This window comes from Labrus bergylta, chromosome 19 (genome assembly GCF_963930695.1).
Source record: "Labrus bergylta chromosome 19, fLabBer1.1, whole genome shotgun sequence".
NCBI lineage: Eukaryota > Metazoa > Chordata > Actinopteri > Labriformes > Labridae > Labrus > Labrus bergylta.
Window position 1 is genome coordinate 19,869,840 of NC_089213.1, and position 23,772 is coordinate 19,893,611.

General features: G+C 42.2%; 1 protein-coding gene across 13 annotated transcripts; it reads right to left on the reverse strand.

Moving 5' to 3' along the window:
* Positions 1–501: 501 nt before the first annotated feature.
* nfyc (nuclear transcription factor Y, gamma) lies at positions 502–23,629 on the reverse strand. 13 transcript variants are annotated; one of them, XM_065947825.1, is made up of 12 exons: positions 23,486–23,629; positions 13,001–13,110; positions 12,271–12,339; positions 10,740–10,853; positions 7,516–7,611; positions 5,534–5,710; positions 3,781–3,849; positions 3,195–3,344; positions 2,782–2,886; positions 2,614–2,673; positions 2,090–2,140; positions 502–1,723 (listed from the first exon to the last, which is right to left on the reverse strand). In XM_065947825.1, exons 2-12 carry the CDS (start codon positions 13,097–13,099, stop codon positions 1,604–1,606), a joined length of 1,110 nt encoding a protein of 369 aa, XP_065803897.1. In that variant the 5' UTR covers positions 13,100–13,110; positions 23,486–23,629; the 3' UTR covers positions 502–1,603. The 13 variants fall into 13 exon arrangements, with proteins under 13 accessions (XP_065803897.1, XP_065803901.1, XP_065803894.1 ...); XM_065947829.1 differs by having other exon boundaries at positions 2,090–2,137; positions 12,271–12,342; XM_065947822.1 differs by having other exon boundaries at positions 12,271–12,342.
* Positions 23,630–23,772: the final 143 nt, after the last annotated feature.

Consider the following 23,772-nt stretch of genomic DNA (forward strand, 5'->3'; position numbering starts at 1 on the left):
GGGGGGTTGGTATTGTCTGATGCAGATCCACTGTGGGTGGATATCGGAAAGATATTCTATGCTGCTTAAACAATGGTTCAAAACTGTTAATTTGTGTTAGGTAATAAATCAGATTCCCAATTAGAGTGCATCAGTGTGTTGGATGAGTGCTGCCCTCTTGTGGCCATCTGAGAAAACAGCACAGGCCACAGTGATACCAGACCCTAATATTTGTTGTGTTTGATGTTTCAATGATTACAATGAGCCTGGCCCATGACAGACATTTTTGTCATGTGATATCACTTTGACCTAATACCTTCATGTCGCTGGTTCTGTGTGGCTCTGGTGATGAGATAGCAGGCTGACTGGTTGGGTGTCTCATCACTTGCTGTGCTGTTTCCTTTGCTCCTGCCTCCCTGTCTACAGTCCACACACTGCTAAGCTGCTTAATTCACCTAAAATATGACAGTGAAAACAACGTTAAGTTCTTGATGACACAAACTCAGAAAATAATACAAGAAAAACTTTTGGACAAGTTTTTATTTTTTCTCACAAACAAAGTTTGTTTACAAAAACGTCAAAAATAAAATTGTACCTATCTAATGCATGTCATGCTGGCAGTTTGAACTACATGCAGAAACAACAATAATAAGAACATTGAAAATAATCATTACTGTACAAAAAAAGGGGGAAGATGTTAGGCCAAAACATCAATTCAGGACTGGAAGTAAAACACTATTGGTCAACTGAGACTTCTATAAAAAGTTTTTTTTTTTTTTTTTAAGTCATGTGTTTGTGCATGAGACTTAAACCACCGGGAAAGAGGGGGGTGGTGGAAGCTGCATAGAGGCAGAGAAGGATTCTCTGCTCTTAAAATGGGGAGGGGCGAAGAAATATGGAAAGAAAAAAAACACTGCAACAGTGTGGACACTCAGAATAAGCACATGCATACGCATCCTCACTGATTTAATCTTTTCAGTTTGCTTCATCTTAACGTGGAAAACAAGACAAAAGAGAAAGTACATGAAACATTATCATTGAACCTCACAACCTCTTATGGAAATCCCTTAGATTGACTTGCTTTAAAAAAGTGAAATCTGAGGTATATGGCTTCATTTCATCAATCAAAAACACAAAAAACAATTAAGAAAGTATGATTCTTGTCCCCCCGCCCCCAAGAAGAAAAGCAGCAGGTGACGGATCCCATCTTAAACCCTAGATGTGACAGGTGCAGCTCATGTACACGGAGACAGACACTTTTCCAAATTTATTCCATATTGAAAGGAAAAAGGAGCCGGGAATAAAGCACACACTCGTGTTTTTTAGAAAAATATTGAAGTGGAGACATGAAATAGGAGGAGGGAGACAGGCGGCAGGTGGCGGTAGGGGACAAAAGTATAAAAAAGTGTCTGAACATGGATGTAACTAAACATAAATATGAAAAAGTCAATTTAGTGTCCCTTTGGCTTTTTGTCCAGTGTACTAAATGTATGACCAAAAGAAGAGTTTTAAGATTCCAGGTCCGCCCTCCATCTGAGAGGGGCTTCAATTTAGGGTTATCAAACGGTGGCATCATGGGCTTGTAGGGGCGCTGTGTATGTGGAGAAAAGCTTCCTGGCCGGACTCATTCAGTGGTGACCTGCGTGACCTGTGTTTCACCCGCCTGGTTAGTGGACTGAATGAACATTGGTTGGGTCAGCTCCTGTCCTGCTGGCATTGTCACCTGCTGAATCTGATACAACTGCTGTAAAACAGAAGAAGGAGACACAGAAACAAGAATGAAGATCTCTGAGGATCTGGATTCCAACGAGATAACATCATACCTGAATGTTTGAAAAGTCTTAATTTGTGGAAATGTCCTTCTGCACATTGTGTCTATATATAAATCTTCCATCTGCTGGGAAAAGGACGTAACCACATTTTTCTCTAATTCTCATCAGAGACGCATTGCATTTTTTTTATATTGACATTTTTCTTTAGGTCCCTTCAATTTCTAAACAAACAGTCTGTTTAACACATAAACATGTATACCATCTTTCCTGGTTTGCATTCAGTACATTGCAATAGTTCAATAAAAAATATTTGCTCATAATGTTATTATCTCCCTTACAAAGACATTGTCTGATGAATTAACATCATACTGTACATCTGAGAAGATCTTCTGAAATGAAAGGGAAAGAGCCACAATGTTGAAAAAGATTGATGAATGACTTCATTTTATGTCTTGTCTCTAATTAAATGCTATGGCGGATATTTGATTTTAATTGGATCTTGATCTCAATTAATTTTGCATCCAAATACGCACCAATATATTATTCTTCCCAATGATTGTCATGCATGAAATAAAGTTCTGAGAATCTAAACAAAACACAGGTACTCCATCGGGTTTGGGGGTTTCTTCTGCTTTGTTTTTTTTGCTATTTTTTTTCATTTGATAATAAGAGTGCAATGTACTTTTTAAAAAAGTAGATTACTATTATTTTCTCTTGTCTTCTTATTTAACTGTTTTTTAAATTCATATAAAGACTGTTGTAAAAGTGTCATGCTTGTATGTTTACTGTGAAAAAACATGATTTAAAATTGACACTGTGGTGGCAGATTAAACACACTAGATATGGTTTTTGCATGTCTTACCTGTCCGTCAGTAAACTGGTTGAACTGCTGCTGTCCTTGCTGTACTTCTGCCTGAGTTATCTGAAAACCAAAACAAGTTCTAATTAAATTCACATCCAAGTACCATACATTCCTAGATATCAGACAGTTCATTTTTACGAATGTTATTTTTATTGTCATTGTCTTTACCTGCTGGGTGTTGGCAAGAGTCTGAATCTGTCCTTGGACCACTTGGGCCCCAGACACAGGCTGAGCTAGACGAATGTATTGTAGTTGGCCGGTGTTAAGCTGCACCTATATTAAACCACCACAAGGGGGAGACAAAGCTTAGTTTTTGGGGAAAAAAGGTCCTTCAAATGCAGAGGTCACAACCATTTTCCTTCTCTGGACAAAAATAATCATTCACTTCTCTCCAGTGATTTGTTAACTTTATTAAACAGGCTACATAACTCTTTTAATCTTTTCCAACCAGATACCACCCATTTATTCCCATCGTTCCCCTCCCGGACCTAGTCAGCCGCATCTTGATTTCTGCCTAACCAATTATCCTCTTATAATTCCTATCACTATTTTATTTCCAGCTCGCTTTTTTTTCCCCTTACCGGGATTTGCTGGATCTCTCCTGTGTTGGTGATGATTTGCTGCATGACCTGCATGGTCTGGCCTTGGGCTTGAGCTGTTTGAGCTTGACCCTGCGCAGCTTGGACAATCTGTACCTGTTGACCCTCACTCACCTGCATGACAGGTGCACTCTGATGGAGAGCAAATAAAAAGGGAAAAAGAAAGCACAAAGAGAGAGACAGAAGAGCAGGGAAAGAAGAAGTGGCACATTAGTTGATAAACAAAAGTTGGCACACAGGCATGGGGTTTATGATTGACACTGGGCAAAGCTCAGTGAAATCAACAACCATCACAGAATAAGATTTAAAGCAGTATTTTAAAAATCGTTCAAATAATTGTCAGGCAGGAAGGAATGATGTCGAGCAGGAGATGACACAGCAGATTTTGTGACCTCTCTTTCTCATCTGTCTGTCATACTATCTGGGGGAAAGCCACCTGATCTCACACTGCAGTCACCCCTACAGACCTCAGCCATCAGAGCAGGACACAGTGTGTGAACCGCAGTCACCTACAGGCCTCTGTGTGCAGTTTGCGAACATGTAAATGCACGTGTTCATGCATGTTTACCGTGATGGGTGTGCCTTGTGATTGCACCTGCACTTGCTGAAACTGTTGCATGGTGGCACCTTGCAGCATCTGATGGCCCAACAGAACAGGATGAGAAAAATGAGAGAAAGACACGGTGAGAAAGAAAGCAGCGATTGCAACAACTTAACTTGAACATAAGCGTGTGAAGGCTTCAATATCAGAGCCAGCAAACAAAGAAATAAAAGCAGCAAATAACATTTAATGGCGTGTTTATGAGTGATGAAAAAGCTGAGGCGAGAAACAGGACAAGGAAATAATCACAGTGGAGTTTGGACATACAGTGTATGTAAAGCACAGTTGCATTCAAAGCACCTTAATTTACGTCAACTGTGTTTCATAAGTTCTTATTAAAGACAGAATTGGGATAACACTGAATGATCAGATTTGTGTCCATCACCTCTCTGTTCTACCAAAAAACAGCATGTGTCTGATGGGTAGATGCATGCTAAGCAGCTGCATCTTACAGCAGCAAACTGTTACTCCTCATGAGTAAATAAATACAAAAAAGAGGGATACGTGTGACTAAGCTGTAAGACAACAAAACAGATACCATTCACATTCAATACAAAACGAGATGGGGATAATTACAATCCCCATCTGTAGAGTGCTAAGTTTAAATATCCTACAATGAGTCAATGTAAGGTGGGGTGTCAAACTGTGACCTCTCCCCTTTCAATGAGGACTGCAGCAGTATATGCTGCTACTGAATAAAGTTAGGCCTAAACGAGTATGACAGCTCAGCTAAAGGCAGTGTGCTGAAGCAGCATGAGGCAGCATGAAGCAGCACAGCAGCGCAGGACCCACAGCTACGTGCCATGCAAAGACCAAGCTGGCAGCGAGAGAGGAGATTAGAAAGAGAGACAATAGAATGTTTTCTAAATATACACATTTGGTGGTTAAAAACACCGAGATCCAGAGGGGAAACGCACTCTAGAGCTCTGACTACTGCGTGTGTGTTTCCTTTTTGTACAGAAACAGAGTGTACAGAGTGTGTATGGTGTGTTGTAGGGACCTGCTTCCATTAAAAACAGCGACTGAATCTTAGTTGTTTCTCATTTCTCTGAGTCACGCAGCAACAGCAAAGAAAAAGAAACATTTACAAAAATACATGAAAAGCGTTTGATAAGAGAGTGAGGAAAACTACTATTTTTTGTTATTTACTCTGCTAAAATGTGCACAGGTTATGGAGCCTATCATATTTTTTTTTAAAAACACACATTTATAGCACTAGTTTTCTTTCTTGTATTGTTTTTTGAAGAAAAAAAACCCATTACAATTCATAAAAGTAACTATCAGATTTCCTTTGGCGAAGGGTTTCCTCTGAGAGAGAGGGGATACATAAAGGATGTGTAGTTGTGTGCACTGGGAATGTTCTGAAGTTTGGTTATTCCTGCTCACCAAATGTGAGCTAGGACTAACAAAAAAAATACAGCCAGGTTTGATGGCCTCGGTAAAAGGACTTTGACAGCATGATCCCTAGGTCTGTCGGGAGTGAAAATGCTCTTCTTGGGAGAGGGAATAAAACCATCAATTAAAATATGTTTCAATTAAGAAATGGATGTTAACCCACTTATAGTTTGTTTTGTTGTTCAACTCTAGTTTATATCACTCCTACTTACCCAGGTCAAACTTCTACTTTGTTTTAAATTGTCACATCCATCTACGGTTAGCTTTTGTGGTTGCCTCTTTAATTCTTAGTGTTGGTCATTTTCAAACAATGCGTCCGTGGTACCTGTCCTTGTTGGGGCTGTGCGATGATAATCTGCCCTGGCTGAATGGTCGTGGCTGCTTGTGCTCCAGCCTGCTGGGCAGACTGTGTCCCCTGCACCTGCACAGCTCCAGGCTGCTGGGCCAAAGTGAAGTAGTACTGCACGGGCTCGGCTGGAGCTACCGACTGACGCATCTCCTCCTGAAAACCATGCACAAACACACACATGTTGAAAAAGACCCATCATTCTCTTGGATGTCCATGGATTATTTTTTTGCAGATGTAACGGTAGAGGAGGTCAGTACTGTTAAATAACTGATGGGATGTGGCCAGGGAGGAGTAATGCTATCTTGACATAAGATCCATTACAGGCGAACATACTGGTCAGTACCATTGACTGCTGGTCTAGAGGAAAGCTACACTGAACATTCTGATGTTTCCTTCTGACTCCAGTGAGATATTCATAGCTTTCAGTCACATGACTGACGCAGAAGCTTGGAGGGCAAAAAGGACTTAGGAAAGCAGCAGGCACAATTGAACACACTGTGGAGCTGCAGCACGAGCTTTTTAATGTTCCATCTCTTCAAAAGGACACGTTATCATCACCTGACAACCACAGAAAAACGGACATTAAGATAACCTGCAAAACAGCACATAAGACACTATTTTAAATGGTTAAAACATCAAAGTCATTGCCAGATGTTTACATACAGTATCTATGAGGTGGCGAGTCCTTCCCATTACACTGCTGCAGGATACATGTCAAAGCCTAGAAAAGTGGCTCAACTGGTTCAATATTACTACTGATTTGGAAGTGAAGGGCAAGAAATGATTCTTCATCAAAGCCTAGGTGCTTATTAGCTAACACTAGCTAGTTAGCATTACCAATGATAGTATCAGGATCACTGTCAGCTGTCACTTTCAGTCACGCTGATGTTAGTTTTAAAAGGCAGGAATATTTTGCTCAAGTTAACACAATATTTTCTGGCAGGATTAGGAGAAGTCCGTTCTTTTGTTCCCTCAAGTGACAGCGGAGTGTCTAACAGCATTTATCCACAAATCTCCTCCTCTCAGGGTTTTTCTGTAGTCGCACAACCTGACCTTGTCCCCTCTTTGGTTAGGCATCCAACTGAATAACAACTGTTTTTTTATATAAAACAACAAAAGATAAAACTGGTTAAAATGCATATGTGGCCTGGTAACTTGAAGTCTTTCTTGCCTGCCAGGTGGGCAGTTGCAGAAGTGTGTGACGTCACGTGGAAGCTATGGATGTAATAGTTATTGATTTATCCATACATGCGCCGTCTTTGTGCCTCTTTTTGGTCAGACTTCACAGTTGCAGTGTCAAAGGGTTTGTGGGGATTCTGTTTACTCAGTTCAGCAGGTTAAATGCTCGTCAATATGGGAGCTTTGAACCCACGTTTGACTGTAATGAGAAATAAAATGAACACCATAGTACACTGAGCTGTGTCCTCCTGCTGTGCTAACGAGCAGGGCTTCATCTCGGTGACGTTTCTCCGTCACCAGAAGCGTAAACACCCCTCTCCCAGCTCCATGACAACACAGCTGAGAGTGTAGGATGTTTACATGCCTGGAGACAGTTTTCTTGACAACACATTTAAATATCTCATACCTCCAGCTGGTAGCCTATAATTATACAGCACGTCAATCTCCCGCATGAACTTAAATTCAACTTCATTTGTTAAAATATTATTAAATCAGTCCCTGGTAGAAGAGACATTTGCTTTTTAGCTACTAGTGATACAAACTGAATTGACAGTTGGCTGTCAGAGGCAATAAGATGCTGCAAACATCCGACTGAAAGCCCTCTGCACAAACCCCAGCTTCCAGTCAAGGATGTTTACAGCACCTCCAGTTTGCCAAAGGCGGAAAGCACCGGAGATGAAGGCGGGACTTATCAGCACTTTTTTCTTTTACTGACTTTACTGTGTAAGAAAGTTCCATGTGTAGGTATTAATATAATCCTGCATGTTTTTCTGTCCTACCTGTCGTTTTGGAGGCTTCAGGTCATCCCGGGGCACGATGTCGATCAGGAAGTCAAACTGGTCGAATTTTGTTATTGCCATGGCAATGTCGTTCCTCTGAGACAAGAGACGAAGTGACAGAGTGAGGAGGTCGGACTTCAATTATGCTAAAGCAATATATACAGCACTCTATATATAACCATGCCTCCTGGTCTAAGGTCAACATTCCCCAAATAGCCCCACGAGAGGGCTACCGTGGAACAGAAATAAAGTTCCTGGTAGGACTGAAACAGGTTTTTGCTTTGATAACTGATCTCACAGGAAGAGAGGGTAAGTTTAGAGTGGAAACCAAAAGTCAACAGAAAGTTATTCTGCAACTACTTCAATATGATATTAAATTGTTAAAACTACTTTTCAGGCAAATAGTGTTGACAATTAGATTGTTCCAGCTTCCTGTGTGTGAGCATTTCTTGGTTTGGGGCATTGAACAGGTGGTAGAAAATGATAAGCAACTTCGATGTGTCACCTCTGGTTCATGGAAACTGATTTACATGTTACACAATTTTCTGATATTTTAATAACAAAAAAATCAAGAAAATAGTTTCTCAATTTAAAATGTAACTGTTCAGTATGACATCCATGGTTCAGTACGCGCTTGTGAATTGCGGTCTTTTGGGTTTTGCTACAACAAGCTGCCCTGCATTGGCACTGTTTGTGTAGCCTGTGAGTCCAATCCATGAGCTGGGAGTTAATATCAAATCATTACGCGTTAAAGTTGGGGAAGGCTGAAAACACTGGTGTCAGATTTCAAACATTACTTTTACATAGTAAGCAGTGAGGAGAGGCAGCAGTATGAGGAAACACAGTGGTGAGGGTGCGTTTCGGTTTCAGTGTTGAGTATAATGAGGAAGAGAAAACAGTAAACACACAAATGACCGACTGCAAACTTTGTTTTACACGTGTCACCTACTCAAATGGAAACACTTAGAGAGGATTGGAAGTTTACAGCAGCAGAGCAGACTACAGCAGGCTGTAATGTTAGTACCATGAAGCCACTGATTATTGTCGGACTCGCATGCAGCCACCAGCTGATCGCTGCATAATGAAGACAAGGTGAGAGTGAATGGAGAAAAGACGACGCAGCGTTTACAACAAAGAGACAATACATAATAAATATAAACGCTTCATGACCTATTCTGTTTGAACATTCGCAAAAAAATACAAAATAAAATACTGAAATGTCTTTCTATTTGTACAGCATATCTACAGGGCACCCTACTGAAGTGCCGTCTTCTTTTCACTGAGAATATACACCTAAAACTCCTAGGAATGGAAGAGGCTACCAAAAAAAAAAAAAAAAAAACACTCTGCTCAGGTTCTCAGAACCGAAACCAAAAACCGTGAGGAAAACACTGAGGTCTGTGGGCTGACTGTATTGTTGCATCGCTAATCAGCATACTGGGTGGAAATGGATAGGAATGATGCTTTCATCTAGGCCTTCCGCATACGCAAAATACATACAATAAAATTGTTATTGCATACTTTTTCTGCATTGCGATCACAATATGAAGTGTGATGAACAAAAATGAAATAGTGCATGTTAGCTATGACTCAGAGTTTTATGTCTACCTACTTATTCTTCATGCTTTACACAAAACCTGTTTGCAATGTTTTATTCTGAATTCAAAACAAAGACAAAAAGCTGTTTTTTTTATTTATTATATGCCAAAATGATACTGAGGTTCCACGTAGCTAGCTTAAGCTTCATTTGTAATCATCAAAATGGTGTGAAAACATTCCCATTATACGCACGCGTTGAATAAGATTTCAAATGTATTCATGCTGAGGGAGAAAGCTTTAGATTAAACAAGATACTTGATCTAATTTTAATGCAATAAATTCAGACTTGTGATTGGTTAATTGCAAAATGTCATATAGTGATAATATCATTACAATTCATTGCGCAGCCCTACTTTCCTCCCTTCATGAACGCAGGCTCTGTTGCTTCACCCCTTCCTATATCCACAGCAGTGAACTGCCTCTGTGGAATTTTCCACAGGATATTGGCTGTCAGGACCCCCCCATTGTGTCCCTCCCTGCACTAGAGGCTATTTATAGGAGCTTGATTAATATCTGACAACACCAGGTCACATCTACACTTGTTCTATTGATGAGCGTTGCTATGGTGATTCCAGCTGGCGTGCCCTCTTCACAATAGGACTCATGCTCTGCTTTAACTCACTTAAGCAAAAGGAAATCACATATTCACAAGCTCACACGTACCTAACGCGTCATCCAGGGTGTAAAAGGTTATTAACATGTAAACATGCAGAGTAAATCAAGTTTCCACTGAAAGCAGAAGGTGTAGAAAGAAGGGGTTTATGCTTCAAAACAAAAAGGATGTCGAAATAACAGCAAAGAGCACACATTTCCAAAGTAGGTTTTCAATTTAAGACTAGCTGTGATGGGAGTTATAAAAAAAATGTTTCTCCCAGTTGCTGTTTCTACCTGCGTTGGCACACACACACATATCCATGGACTGCTAATCTCTCAAAGGTATGTGAATGGATAAAGTGGACTTAAGGGCTTTTATGTTCTGCTCCAAAGTTTTCCCCTTCTTGATGTTCAGGTGAGACAAGCTTTGTCTGATTTCTCCCCAACTGGTCAACGTTTTCTCTCATTCTCTTCTTCTTTTTACCTCTCACATCTTTTAGAGTCCGTTTTTATTTAAGTTTGGGACAGCAGAGCGGGCAAAATGGCACCAGAGGGAAAAGTGGGTCAAATGCCCCAAACTGGCTTTTATTTTAAAGTCAATGGTGAAATTAAGAACTCCACTCAGACGGATAGTCCTCGGGGGGGATGCTGATATGACGACTCTTCTTGTTTACAGATTCACTTTTTTAAGCGACAAAGCAAGAAGGCGACATACAGCATGATATTTGATTACCTGCAGAATATTGTCTTTTTCTTTATTTAATTCACTGTCATCTTCTTTAATGGCCAATGAACTTCTGTTCACATTAACTTCATTCATGTCCTTAGCCCCGCTGAGAAGAGAAATATTAATATTTATCACCAGTGATTCAATTAATGCATCACTAGATTCCGGAAGAGGAAATTAGTGGGTCGATGGATTTCCTCAAGTGAAGCCTGCTTTGACCAATGAAAACACGGGTTGTACAAGGTGGACATGAAGGAGTGAAAGACAGATGACAAAAAACCCCATCTAAGTCAGAGTTTCTGACCTGTAGCGTGCGCCTCTTGTTGTCCTCGGTGTGGATCCACGCTCTGAGGGTGAGCTCTGTGATGAAGATCTGAGCTGCCTTAGCAAACAGGACTGGAGCCTCTGCACTGATCATCTGAAGGGAAGAGATGGAGTTACAAATAGTTAAAAAAAAAAAAACACCCACAGACTATCAAACATCAATCACATAACAGATACAACATGAATCACTCAGAACCTGAGCACCAAAGAACTGTGTTACATCCACAGGTTGCTGTAAAATAAGCGATGCCTCCATTCATTTGTTTAAAAAGCAAAACATGAGAATGGAAGAACACCACTCAGGAAGAACTATATTACTTGGCAGAGGGAAGTCATTATTATTCACTGAAACACCTAAACATGTCAACCTTTTTAGAGTTTATTGTCAACAGTGTTTGTCCTCAACTACGTCTCTTCAGTAGGAAACCCTCTGTTCTCAAGGCTTCTAAAGGCATATTAATGTTCACATCATAATGCATTCCACTTTCAGACAAAGCCATGCAACTTTTAGAGAATATGTAAATATATAAAGGTATGTAAAGGCTGAAGGTGCATGACATACTGTAAGAACATCCCACCACTCGCACAGACAGAGAAGTGAAAGCTGCGTCAAAGGTGACAGAAGGGTCTTGTCTACAAATATGTTAGCGATTTGCTGATCTCTTTACCACTTTAAGCTCCTGCTTAACTAAGGGCATAGCGCTCTTGACACGACACATTGAAGCCACACACACACACACTGGGTTACACCTGTAGTGATGGAAGAAAACGTGTGTAATATGTGAAATACATCTTACAAGTTAATTATGCCTGAATCTCCTTCTTTTTTTTTTTTTATCCTAAACCGACATAATGACGTAATAAAGTGGTATAAAAAGTTTTGCAATTTCACTGATGACCCTTTACTGTTTGGTTCTACACTCTACTCATATATTTCTTTTAATTATCAGACAGTTCTGATGAGGGCTGGGAATCTTTGGGTGTCCTACGTTTCAATTTCGAGTCAGGATTCGATTCAGAATCTATTTTCAAATCTAAACTAATCTGGATTCATGATTCAAAGTCTATTTTTGAATTAGTACATACTTCAGGATCTACTCCAGTCATCTGTGAGACTGGCTGGAAGTCTTGCTCCATTTGGCATTCTACTAAGTTAAAGAGCTAGCCTTAGCACTTAGCAGGGAGTGACTGATTAGCCCCCCAAATAATCCATATTTGGAAGTTATGAATCTATTCAAAATCTCAGAAGATAACAATCTTGATTTTTCCCCCCCCCCACCTGTAGTTCTGACAGTAAAAAAGCTGATCATATTATCCCATTATAAATGAACAGGCTTTTCATTTATAATGGGACTAAAACAAAACATGTAAAAAAAAAAAACAAGACCTTGATAGTTAACAGAAAACTAAAGTAAATGATATGCCATGCATTATACCATTAATATATATTAAATCATGTGTCAAAGTATGGAAGTAAAAATCAACCTAGACCATGCCCCCCCCCTTCTTACCTTGACATCCTCATCCAGCTTCATGATCTTTTTGATTCGGGCTAGAGGTAACTCCTGCACGCGAAAATCCTTCTAGAAATAAGGGATGAGTGGTCAACCAGTGAAATAGAACAAAGATGTTTTAAAAATAGTGTTAATAGGGTCTTCTAGGGGTGCCAGTAGCGTAGTGGTTAGTGTGCACAAGCCATGTACAGAGGCTTTAGTCCTCCAAGTGGGTAGCCTGGGTCTCTCTCTCTCTCTCTCTCTCTCTCTCTCTCTCTCTTCTCTCTCTCTCTCTCTCTCTCTCTTCTCTTCTCTCTCTCTCCTTCTCTCTCTCTCTCTCTCTCTCTCTCTCTCTCTCTCTCTCTCTCTCTCTCTCTCTCTCTCTCTCTCTCTCTCTCTCTCTCTCTCTCTCTCTCTCTCTCTCTCTCTCTCTCTCTCCTCTCTCTCTCTCTCTCTCTCTCTCTCTCTCTCTCATCTCTCTCTCTCTCTCTCTCTCTCTCTCTCTCTCTCTCTCTCTCTCTCTCTCTCTCTCTCTCTCTCTCTCTCTCTCTCTCTCTCTCTCTCTCTCTCTCTCTCTCTCTCTCTCTCCTCTCTCTCTCTCTCTCTCTCTCTCTCTCTCTCTCTCTCTCTCTCATCTGGTCTTATGAACCCGATATTGTGTGTGGTCTTGTTTAGTATAAACCATTACATCTTAGTGTTATTTTCTCTGGTATGGAATGGGTGTATGACGGTTTAAATGGTAGCGTACCACAGTGAGGTTCCTGATCTCCTCCATGACACGAGGCCAGAAGGACTGAAGAGTTTGCTGGGCATCGCTGCCCCCGGCTCCAAACGCATCTGCAGACATCTTCTACTCGGCTGTAACAAGAACGGAGAGGAGCATGCACGTTAATTACTAGGGAGCCCAAAAGATGTGATTTTACATTTAATACACCAAAGACAGCACACAGAAAACACTCAGTCCATCATGCCAGACCTGTGCTTCCCTAAATACTTCCTGAGTGAGAGAACCACACACCCTCTCATAGCCTGCAATTATGATACAATAAAATCTAAAAAAGAGCCTCAACTTTCTCTATTCTCATTCCTGTGGGATGTTACCCAGGAACTCTCTCCTTGATTAGGAATAGCTCTATCACCTTAAGCCACGACAGCAACTCCTCTACAAGTAAGCATGTCATGTGCAAATCAAACACTGTTGGTGACCCCACACACTGAGGACAAAGTTTAAAGCACAGATCGAAATAGACTCGTGTGGTAATGTTTTCATATGCTGCATTGCAAGCTGTGAACGCACACAGACATGACTAAGGAGAAAAAACTTGATAAATTAAATAAAGCAACTTTTCCACACGTTTGTAGACATTTAGTTTCTACAAGGGGTGTGACAGTTTGAAAGAGGATCCAGCAGGTTACTATGGCATGCCAGGAATCTGCTGGGGGAATATTGGCCTGCCTGTCTGAGCATGCAGAGCTTGGAGTGTCTGGATCGCACTCCCCCTCGTTTTTTCCCCTTACCTCAGTGAAAAGATTTGGCAGAAAGGAGAAGAAAACGAGAGACACCAGGGTTAGGAGGGGGTGGCGAACAAGGGATGAGTGTGTGGAGCTACTCAAGAGAGACGGGGGCGTCTGTTTGTGTGTGTAGCTGAGGGAGGGGTAGTGCCATGTCCAGTTTAGTATTAATCCAGCGCTAAGACAAAGTGCCAAAGGCTTTTATCAGGGGGAGGTAAGAGGGACGGACAGGGTCGCCGTCAGACTGATGGGCAAACTAGCAATGTGGGTCAAACGGGACCGAAAGAGGGAGACGCGGCGTGAAAGAGGGAGACTTGACAGAACAAAGAAACAAGTGTAAGAAGAGATTGGGGGTCTCCTCTTTATCTTCCTTTCTTTTCTCACATTGAGAATGAACGGCTCCAACTCCGGCCTTGCTAAAGACAGCTTCACACTCCACCAGTCTGACTCCATAACTCATTGTAGTCTCTTGGACTTTTCGGACTTTGGTCCATGTCAGCTCCCTTATTCATACCACTTAAGAGCAGTTGTAAATATTTTACACGGATAAATCACTAATTCAGAAAGCTGGCCCTTCACCTGATTGATTTTTGACAGCAGAGATTGCCTCTCTGGCAGTTGCTGAAGTTACTGAATAATAAAGAAGCAGCAGCCCTGCATCCTGTTCTGTCATTCAGTTTTGGACAGAGAGTAGCCTAAATCAATGAGACAGAATGGCAGTGGGGGGGGGGGGGGTGGGGGGGGGGTGTGTGGGGGGGGGGTGGGGGGGTCAGCTTTATATAAATCAATCAGGCTGCTTGTAGCGATGGCATGCCAGGCGAATGATTGACCTTGACTGTGTCTCCCTCTCCCTCTGCTTGACGCTCCAGTGTCCAGTTGCATTTCAAGGTTGATTGAAATCCTGCAGTCACTAGAACAATCCCAGCATTCCATGGGGCGGGTATGGCTGATGGGAATTGTAGTTTTTCTCCTCTGCTCTGATTGATTGAAATGACCTCTGGGAGGTTTTTTGTGGCATCTGTGTGCCATACAAAATTATGACCATGCAAACAGGGTGAACAAAATAGGAGCCATGAGAAACATTTCTTTCAGTACTTGATCTTGTGATAATCTTGCACGAGACAGCCTTTTGCATCTGTCTGGAAGCTTGTGTGGTTTTCTCCCAGACTGGTTGTCTAATAAAAAGACAATAGTTTGGGATTATGGACAACCATCGGAATAATCCCCATAGTAAAAACATTATTTCCCAAAGGAAAACAGAAGGAAAGAGGAGTCAAATAACAATAAGTTTGAAAAAAAACCCTGACTTTTTTCTGTCTGCTCTCCCACATACGTTACTTAACTCTCTTCAATTTGCTTTTCTTCTTTTTAAATCACAGCTGTTATTAAAATCGCACATACACCCCCAACCTACCTCTCTCTGCCCCCGTGACCTTCAATCTAAATAAACAGCCACTCACACACTAACCACAGTGGGGGCGGGGGGGGGGGGGGGGGGGGGGTGTTTGCAGAAGTGAAGTTAGTATGAGATGAGAAAGCAAGCACAGCTGAAGCGTGAGAGAGGGGAAAAAATGAAACAATCCGCCTGCTATCATGCTCTACCTTCAATATACAAACATATTACCATATTTCCCATGGCTTTGCATTAGTGGAAAGTTTGCGTGGGAGAAAGCCCATGTCTGACACACCAGTGCAGAGCATAATGTCTTCTGCTGACTTCTGCAACACCTTCTATGGTCTGGGTCTAAACTAGTCAAACAATCACTCTGTGTGGGAATATCCACTGCACCAAATTGTGAAACTCCCCAAAAGCTAATAAATGTCAACTTGAGGCTGATGCAGAGAGAGCCAGTCTCAAGATGGCTTACTTTATCTGCGGCGATAAGCACAATTTGCTTCTGTATTTCAGGTCCACAATCGGAAGCATGCTTAGAAATTGAAAATCTTTACAAAATAAATTGTTGCGGTGTGTTTAGTGTCTGCAAATATAGTGAGTGCTTTGTATTCTGTGAGCTTGTTATTCTGGATAATACAGTGTACTGTTGTGTTGAACCTGCTATAGTAGGGAACAGTGTGTTTGTGTGTGTATCTCTAATCTCCTCTTCCCTGTGGGTTGTTGTCCTTCACCAGAGTATCGAGACAGAGCCACTCTGCTCTCAATGTAATTAGTCTTTGAGGACAAATGTTACGTCCGTGCTTTGACGACAACACAGCAACCCTTCAGTGGATCTGCATCTCTCTACCTGTCCATTTTCCAGTTCTTTCGATCTTTCTGTCACCTGTGGGTGTGTGTTTCTCTCCTGTTCTGTCTTACTTGCTTTCACCCGATCCCCCTCTTCGAACTTCTCTCAGAAAGTCAATGCTGCTCCGCTTGCAGCAGCTGAATCAGCGCTAATATTGTTCAGCCAGCCCAGTCCTCTATCACTCCTCTCATTCTCCCTCACTGTCTCCCTCCCTCTCTCACAGTCTCACTCGCTTGTTGGCACGTCACATCAAGTGGCCACTCATAGCGGCATCAGTGCTCCGCTCCAACTCTGACATCACACCACTTTACATGACGCTTCAATTCCTATTCAAATAAATCTGATAGCAGTGCAGACAGAGAGGCAGGAGACTGGAAAAAAACAACCAGATTGTATCACTTAACCATCTGCCTATTTTCTTTGCTGCTAAGATCAGTGAAAGAACAAGGAAAGGACATAGAGGCAGTGCATAATTTAGAGAAATAATAGCTCATTGGTTGAGGTGAAATGTTTCTTTTTTAATAAAACTTAATGACATGACATTTTGAGCTTTTTGCTCAGTGTGGTTGATCAGTAATGAGGTTTACTTGAATTCTGCAACAAGTGTTAATGTGTAAAATTCTATCTCCCAGCTCTGTGAGTTATAACTTGAGCCTGACGGATGTACGATTTTCAAGAATACTGCCAACTTTAGAGGACAAAAAATTCTGAGATTACATATGTGGCGGAGGTGGATGATACTGGATTTTGATATATAATGTTTTCCACATGAAAAATGCATCATTATGATTTTTGAAAAGTTACTCAAACTTAAGTGTAAAGGATATTAAAGAATAATCCAAAATCAGTGCATATTGAAAACATATTTGCAGATTTTCGGGTTGCAACTGTGAAACAGGCCGTAATGAAGATCCCGCCATCATTATGCCTTTGAAATATGTTGTACCCGCAACAGCATTAATTGTTGTCCAAGTGTGTGATTCTACAAAACACATTGGTTCACACATGACATGATATGATTACTGGCAAACACATGGGATAAGACTAAATAAAGACACATTAGGTTGAGGAAATTAAACAATGAATTGACTTCTTTGTCATTTCTTTTACCTTATATTAACTTGCAGGTTTGATACTGTGTGTTGTCCAACAGTTCAAACTGTTATCAGGCTGTACAAACATGCATCCACATGAACTGGTTACCACTACTTAAGTGATAATAATGAAATCTACAGAGATGTTTTTTTTTTTTTTGTTTTAAAGAGACTGTGACTGTGGGATGAGTTCTGCTGCACTGACATTAGTAAGAGGTCAATTTTCCACATGCTGCTGTGTGAAACTGTCTGTGATGCGGAGTGTGCAGTTCAGCAGGAAGGTCACTAAAGGTTAATGTCTGCTCTGTTTAAACCGGTCTCCTAAGCAGAAAAAACAAAACGCAACACTATTTGGACTACATACATTAACCTAATGCAGGATATATCATTAGAATGATGACTAATGCTGAATATTTAGTTTGTCACTTTTGATTTATCACTATACATTAATATAAGGAAATTAAAAACAGACCCGGTAACAAATTGCTGAAAAGCATCTACGGTATCTGTTTTGAATGATGGCCATGAATTTACAACTGCTGATCTATGCTTGTGTTCACCTTGATGAACCCGTTGACAAATACCACACAGAAACAAACTGGCAGAGAGTCAGCATGCAGGGTAAATTATCTACTCAAGCAAAACAAAAAAACAAGAAGTTCTCAGCCAGGAATTACAGATTAACTACTGACACACACACACACACACACTTCACAGATGTTGGCGCAAATGTTTTGGGATGAAAAATAAAAACAGACAGGATTGTAATTATGCTCAGGCTCGCTGTGATCTGCAGTGCAACATCCCTTTGGTGTCGCCAGACCGAACCAAACGGCCCTACAAACTTTGCCCTTGGTTCTGCTTCAAGCCAACTCCAGGAAGTGCTAGTCACTGATCTCCCAAGGTCATTCAACAGAGGAGAGAGAGAAACCAGAGAGGGAGGAGGGAGAGATGAAAGAGAGGAGGGGGGGAGGGGGGCGGACAGAAAAAAGGACAGGTTTTTCAACTTTCACTGCAGCACTTAAGTGACCCCAGTGGTTCTGGCTGTGTGCTATCTAAGAAGCTAAATCTAATCAACACATACTGTACACATGATAGCCATGTTCTATATCCCCCTGTGAGTTTCGCTTCCTCTGTGTCCTCTCATCTCCCTCTGCATGTTTCCTTCTCAGTGCTGACGGAGAGACTGCAGGAGCCAATCTCACATTCCTGTGACCTTCATCCAGTGCTAGGCCCAGTCTCTGGCGTCAAAGTGGGCAGGGCTAAAGCTACCTGCATATTACACGCTGGAGCACAGCTGACTCCCCCCTGGCTGCCCACACTGCCTTTAATGACAGTGTACACATGTAAAAACAAAGGAGGGGGGGGGGGAGCAAGGGCAAAAGAGTGAAAGCACAGAGTTAGAGTTAGTGGTCACCTTAGTGATAAGCTGAAAGGCCTGGATATGTCTGAGTGGTTTGTGTCCATTTTCCTTCCTGCATTGTAACCTATGTTACAATATGAGGTAAAAATGATATTCAAATCTCATGCTGACAGCAGCCAACCCTGGGATTTGGCAGCAAGGGCTTCAACTTAAGAGTTATTTATAGTCTCGCTCTCTCAATCTCTCACACACTCTCTCCCCAACAGGACTTTGTTTTGTCAAAGGAACCAATGGGAATTTTCAATTAGGGAACAAGGGAAGGGAGAGAAAAGGAGTCAGAGGCGAGTGAGAGAGGAGGCGCCCTCCAAAGATTCCATCAGAAGAGATCAGATCAAACTATTAGCCTCCTCTGCCCCTGAAGCTGACAGGCTGACAGCCTGTCCCATCTGGGCGTCTGGCATTGTCGGGTGGGGGCCTGGGGGGTCCTGAGGTCACAGCGACCAGCTGCACCTCCACCCTTGGGGACCCCTAACACCAACAGTGACAACAGAGAGATATTCTCTCAGAGTCCTCCATGTACAACAAATATCCTTTCAACATGGATGTCATCTTTGCTTCTCAGTTCTGCGTCACTGTCTCGCGCTGGCATGTAAACAAGGACGTCCGTTGGAAAGCAGGGTCCGGACAAGCACCCTGAGCAAAGGCAGCTAAAAGCCCCTGAGACACTGAAACAACTAAGACAGTAAAGTGCATCCAAGCACAATCTGGCAGTGATGCACAAGCATGAAGTCAATGGCAGGGCACTGAAAAGGTGTTTAAGTGTGCCTCTGCATGCGTGGTGGTCCAAAGTCAAACTAAAACAAGTAAAAGCCAAAAATATTTGGAAATTTAGATTTCCAGGATGAAACTCACATATACGCAACATGAAAACATTCAGATAAAAATTCTGTAAAAACATCAGTTTTATACTGAAGTGACAACTGAAGGACATGGATGGGACACACACTCACACACACACAACTCCGATCTTCCGAGGCGAGTACTACAGGACAGGAGAGGGAGGGGGGATTGAGGACGGCAGCAAAGGACAGACAGTGTCTCATCACTGCAGAGAATGATGGAGATAGAGATGTCAGAAAGTGATCAGATTTTGACAATTTATTGAGAAACTTAAAGCCTAACCAACTTGTTAGTACTTCTCTATATATTTGCGCTATCAGTGGACAGACTTACCCCTGTGCCCTTCATGGTGAGCGGTCTGCCCTGTCCGATCAGAGAAAAACAGGTGAAACAGATAGCCCTGTCCAAGTCCCCTTGAGAGCAGCAACAGCAGCAGGAAGAAGAGGCACAGAGGTTGACAGAAAAACTCTTTCAAAGTCCCTTTACTTCCTCCGGTCCTCTGATCGTATCAACACAGACAAAAGGCACTCTGGCTCCACTGGACGGCTTCTAAAAAGGACTCTCAGCTTGGACATAGTAAGAAGAGCAAGCCCCCCTTCTGCTACCCCTCCCCCTTTCTCTCTTCCACTCTCTCTTTACTCATTGCCCCGTCTCCTTCAGCAGCCCCCAAACGTCCTCCTGCTGCCCAAACACACAGCCCCGGTCTCTGACCAAGTCTCCTCAACTCACTGACCTTCTCTCTTTCTCTTTCTTTTCTACTCTCTCCCCCCTCCACGTCTCTCTAGCCTGTGACCTATACGCGTTTGTCTTTGAGCTGACCCCTGGCCCATATCAGAGGAGAGGGCAAAGGGTGGGATAGAGAGCCAGCACAGCAGCAGGCAACAGCAGGCAAACAGGACAGCGGCAACTCCCGACTCACAGACAAAAATCTACAGCCTCCTTCCCCTTTAACATTCAGGAGTAATCAATCTAGCATGCTACATGATACTCAAACCCCGCCTCCCAGCCGGCTCCCACCTCACTGATACTTGCAGCCAATGAGAAAACCCGGTCCTCATAAGCTATTGGATGCAGCGCATACCAATCAGCCATGACACATCCCCTACTCCTCCTCTTTTTTCAGACCTGCCCCCTTTTACCGACAGCCAACTTCCTGCTCTAAGTTACCTTGAGCTGCAGGATAGGGGTCAGGGGAAAGAAAGAGGAAGAGAGAGTAGCATGGAGAAAGGGAGAAAAAGAGCAAATAAAGTTGTGAAAAGCTCTTAAGGGGGAGTGTGCGAGGGTGCCTCAGCCGTGGCTTGCCTCAGCATTGTTTGTCCTCAGGTGGTCTCTGTCTCTCCTGCTGCTGGACGGATGAGAAAGGTTCCACGGGCTGCTCTGTGACTGTGACAACTGCTCTCTGCTTATTTACAATGTCAAACTAAATGTCTCCCTCTGTCCCGCCTCCTCTCTGCAGCGACAGGCTGTCAGGGCGCTGATGCAAGCAGCTGGGCTGGCCCTGACTGGCTAAAACAAGTGCCAGAATAGATGCCGCATGTTGCATCCACATGATTTAAAGTACAAAAGCATACAGGGGGACTCGCTGTCTCATACGTGCACGCAGGTAGGCATGCACATCCACACACACAAACACACACACACTTTGTCCTTGCCTTCTCATTCATCCTTGCTCGGTCAAAAGAATACACAGCAAACATCTAGCCTATAATAATCCCAGTTATTGTGATGAGATTCATTGTACTGTGACTTTTAAAGATTCTCTAAAGGTCCACACTCATCATACACTTACATTAAGGATACACTGACTCATGGGAACACTTAAATTATGTAACTAGCCGCAGCCACATTAATCCAATGAAATCCTTATTAAGGTATCAATCGAATACTAAAAAAACTAGTTGTGGCATAACAGATAATTGCAGAGGCGTCGCACAAAATCAGGTGACTGGTAAGTAGCTGAGAAAGAGGGATGAACAAAAAGGAGTGCATTTATTCTCGCTCTATTTGTGGGTAAACAAGACTCCAGGGATGTGGGTGAAAGTCTGTCAACAAGGACATTATTGTCTTGACCCCAAAAAACTATGCTCACAGCAACTTCCACAATCAAAGCGTCAACAAAAAAACATACGTCAGCAATGTCATACAATGCCCTTCTTGTTAACTAACCTCTAGTTAAAGGTGCAGACTTCTGACACAGTGTCCTTCACTTACAAACAGCAAGGGAGGACACTGCTCTGCATAAGCACAACTTATTGTTGTAAAATTATGAACAATTAATGTTCAATAGATAAACCACCAACATATATATAATATGCAACCTTATTCAGACAAGGGTAGATAGCAGTCAGACAAAAAGTGTTCAGACAAGTGACAGAAACGGATGTCATGGTGATACTTTTTACTCAATTTAACAATTGTGCCAAAAATGGAAGGAGCAATTAAATTGCATATTGCTGCAAATCCCCACTGTATGAAGAAACACAAGCTTGAGAGAAGAAGAAAGCGATAACCTGTCTCATCAATGAAAAACCTAGAGGGGGAGGGGAACCGGAAGGATGGAGGACAGAGAGGAGACGGGATGACAGGGTGGGAGGGGTAGAACGAGCGAAGAGAGGGAGAGAGCACCAGATAAAGACTCAAGAGAAAGCAAGCTAAATGTTCCCTTTTCTATTTTTGTGAGGAGCATTGGGACAAGAGCAGGTACTACAGCCATCCAGTTAATGAGTTGAGCTACACAAAGATTAATCTCTCCAGCAAGGCTGCCATGCCACAGCAGCTCTCTCTGTAGGTGCATGCTGGTTACCCAAAATGCCTCAGTAATGACACCTGGCAAGGTCACCATACAAATGAAACCTTCCCATGACCTGAGCTGCCCGTAGCTGGAGAGTATGTTTGCTCTCACTGACGCTATTTAGAGATAAACATGCAATGGCCAGCCTCTGGGTTTCATAAACACACTTAACCCTCAGGGTGGCCAGGGCCAAGCAGCCCATGCATGAAACTAAAATATACAAATAAAAACACATGCACACCTGGAGGACTGACTTTTCCCAGAGGTTACACAGATTAAGTCCACTGACATATGTCTACTCTTCATTCAGTCATTTTAAATATATTGCATCTACTACATTTGAGATGTACAGAGAAAATGTAGCTATGAAAATAATAAATAAACCCCTTTTGGATATAATAAAATCTGCAGGAAAGGTTGCAACACTGTAAATTGTATCTTCAATGCAGCACCGTATAAATAGGTGAGATCGTTTACCTTCAATAAAATTTAAATATAATAGAGGCAAATAACAAGGGACCACAAAAAACATTCTTACATTTAAGTTTGACTGATGTAGGAGCCGGAATACCGCTTCAGCTGACTGAACTAGACGAGGAAACTTTACATTTTCTCATTACGAGGACAATGTTTTAACACAAAGAGGAGGCAACTTTGCTATTTAACGCGTTAGCTCTTCATGCGATTTGGCACTTTACTTAGGTTGCTTTTAGATAGTTAGGGCGAACAAAGCAACACACAGCCACTTTGCAAACCTCGGGGGGAAAATGACTGACGGGATCTGTATTTTAATGCACTCTGGTGCCTGTTGTACAACACTGGTTACCAGACGCAGTGTCTGAGTATGATTTTAATCACCACAGCTTTTCAGGAGTCCTCCCGTCAAATGAAAGTTTGCAAAGCTTTCCAGAGTTATGAAGGCGCAGTCTAACCAATAAAGACAACGTTTGGATCTGTCCTTCAGACCAATCAAACCTCGGACTAGATTCCACCAATCAAGGTTTTTAGGGCTAAGTTCGTTCTGCTACTGTCGCCATTCTGGGTCAAGTGGAAATGGCCAGTCCGTCTGACGATCACTTAATATAAGAGCCAATATGGAGGACGTATAACATCAGTTTCCTGGCTGCCCGTGATCCCTTCAGCGGGCCACCAATAAGCGCCTCAGAGAGCGGGGAGGGAAATGGCGCCTATGTTCATCTTTCAAAACAATCGTCTATTGGTCAAGAACAGCAAATGGAAACAAGCGAAGTTACAGCCTGTAATTCCACCCCACACGGGCCCCATTCTTGTTTACGGTCTACACACAGATACATTTAAATTTCTTACTCACTTTCTTTTACGGGTTCGAAGTGAAGTCCGGCTCAGCGTATTATTTATTTTATTAAGCTAGCAAGGGGAAACAAGATGGCTGCTACTCGAACCGGAAAGAGTTACATTCACAAACGTAATGACGTAGCCATCATACGTACCCTGAGTGAAGACGTCAAACTACCCTACAACATATTCGCTCAATGAAAATTGTGAGCTGTCCAAGCATTATATAAAGTCCCTAACTTTATCAAACACAAAAGAACATAAACCTGTGGTGAAAAAAAACACAAGTCCCATATGCACTGC

What these genes read in the sequence shown, in the direction of transcription:
- nfyc (XM_065947822.1), bottom strand. Translation starts at nt 13,099, where the DNA reads ATGTCTGCAGATGCGTTTGGAGCCGGGGGCAGCGATGCCCAGCAAACT. An exon ending in AGATCAGGAACCTCACTGTG is followed by an intron (nt 12,343 to 13,000) that starts GTACGCTACCAT and finishes CCTTATTTCTAG; the next exon opens with AAGGATTTTCGCGTGCAGGA. An exon ending in CTCTTGCCAACACCCAGCAG is followed by an intron (nt 2,674 to 2,781) that starts GTAAAGACAATG and finishes TTTGGTTTTCAG; the next exon opens with ATAACTCAGGCAGAAGTACA.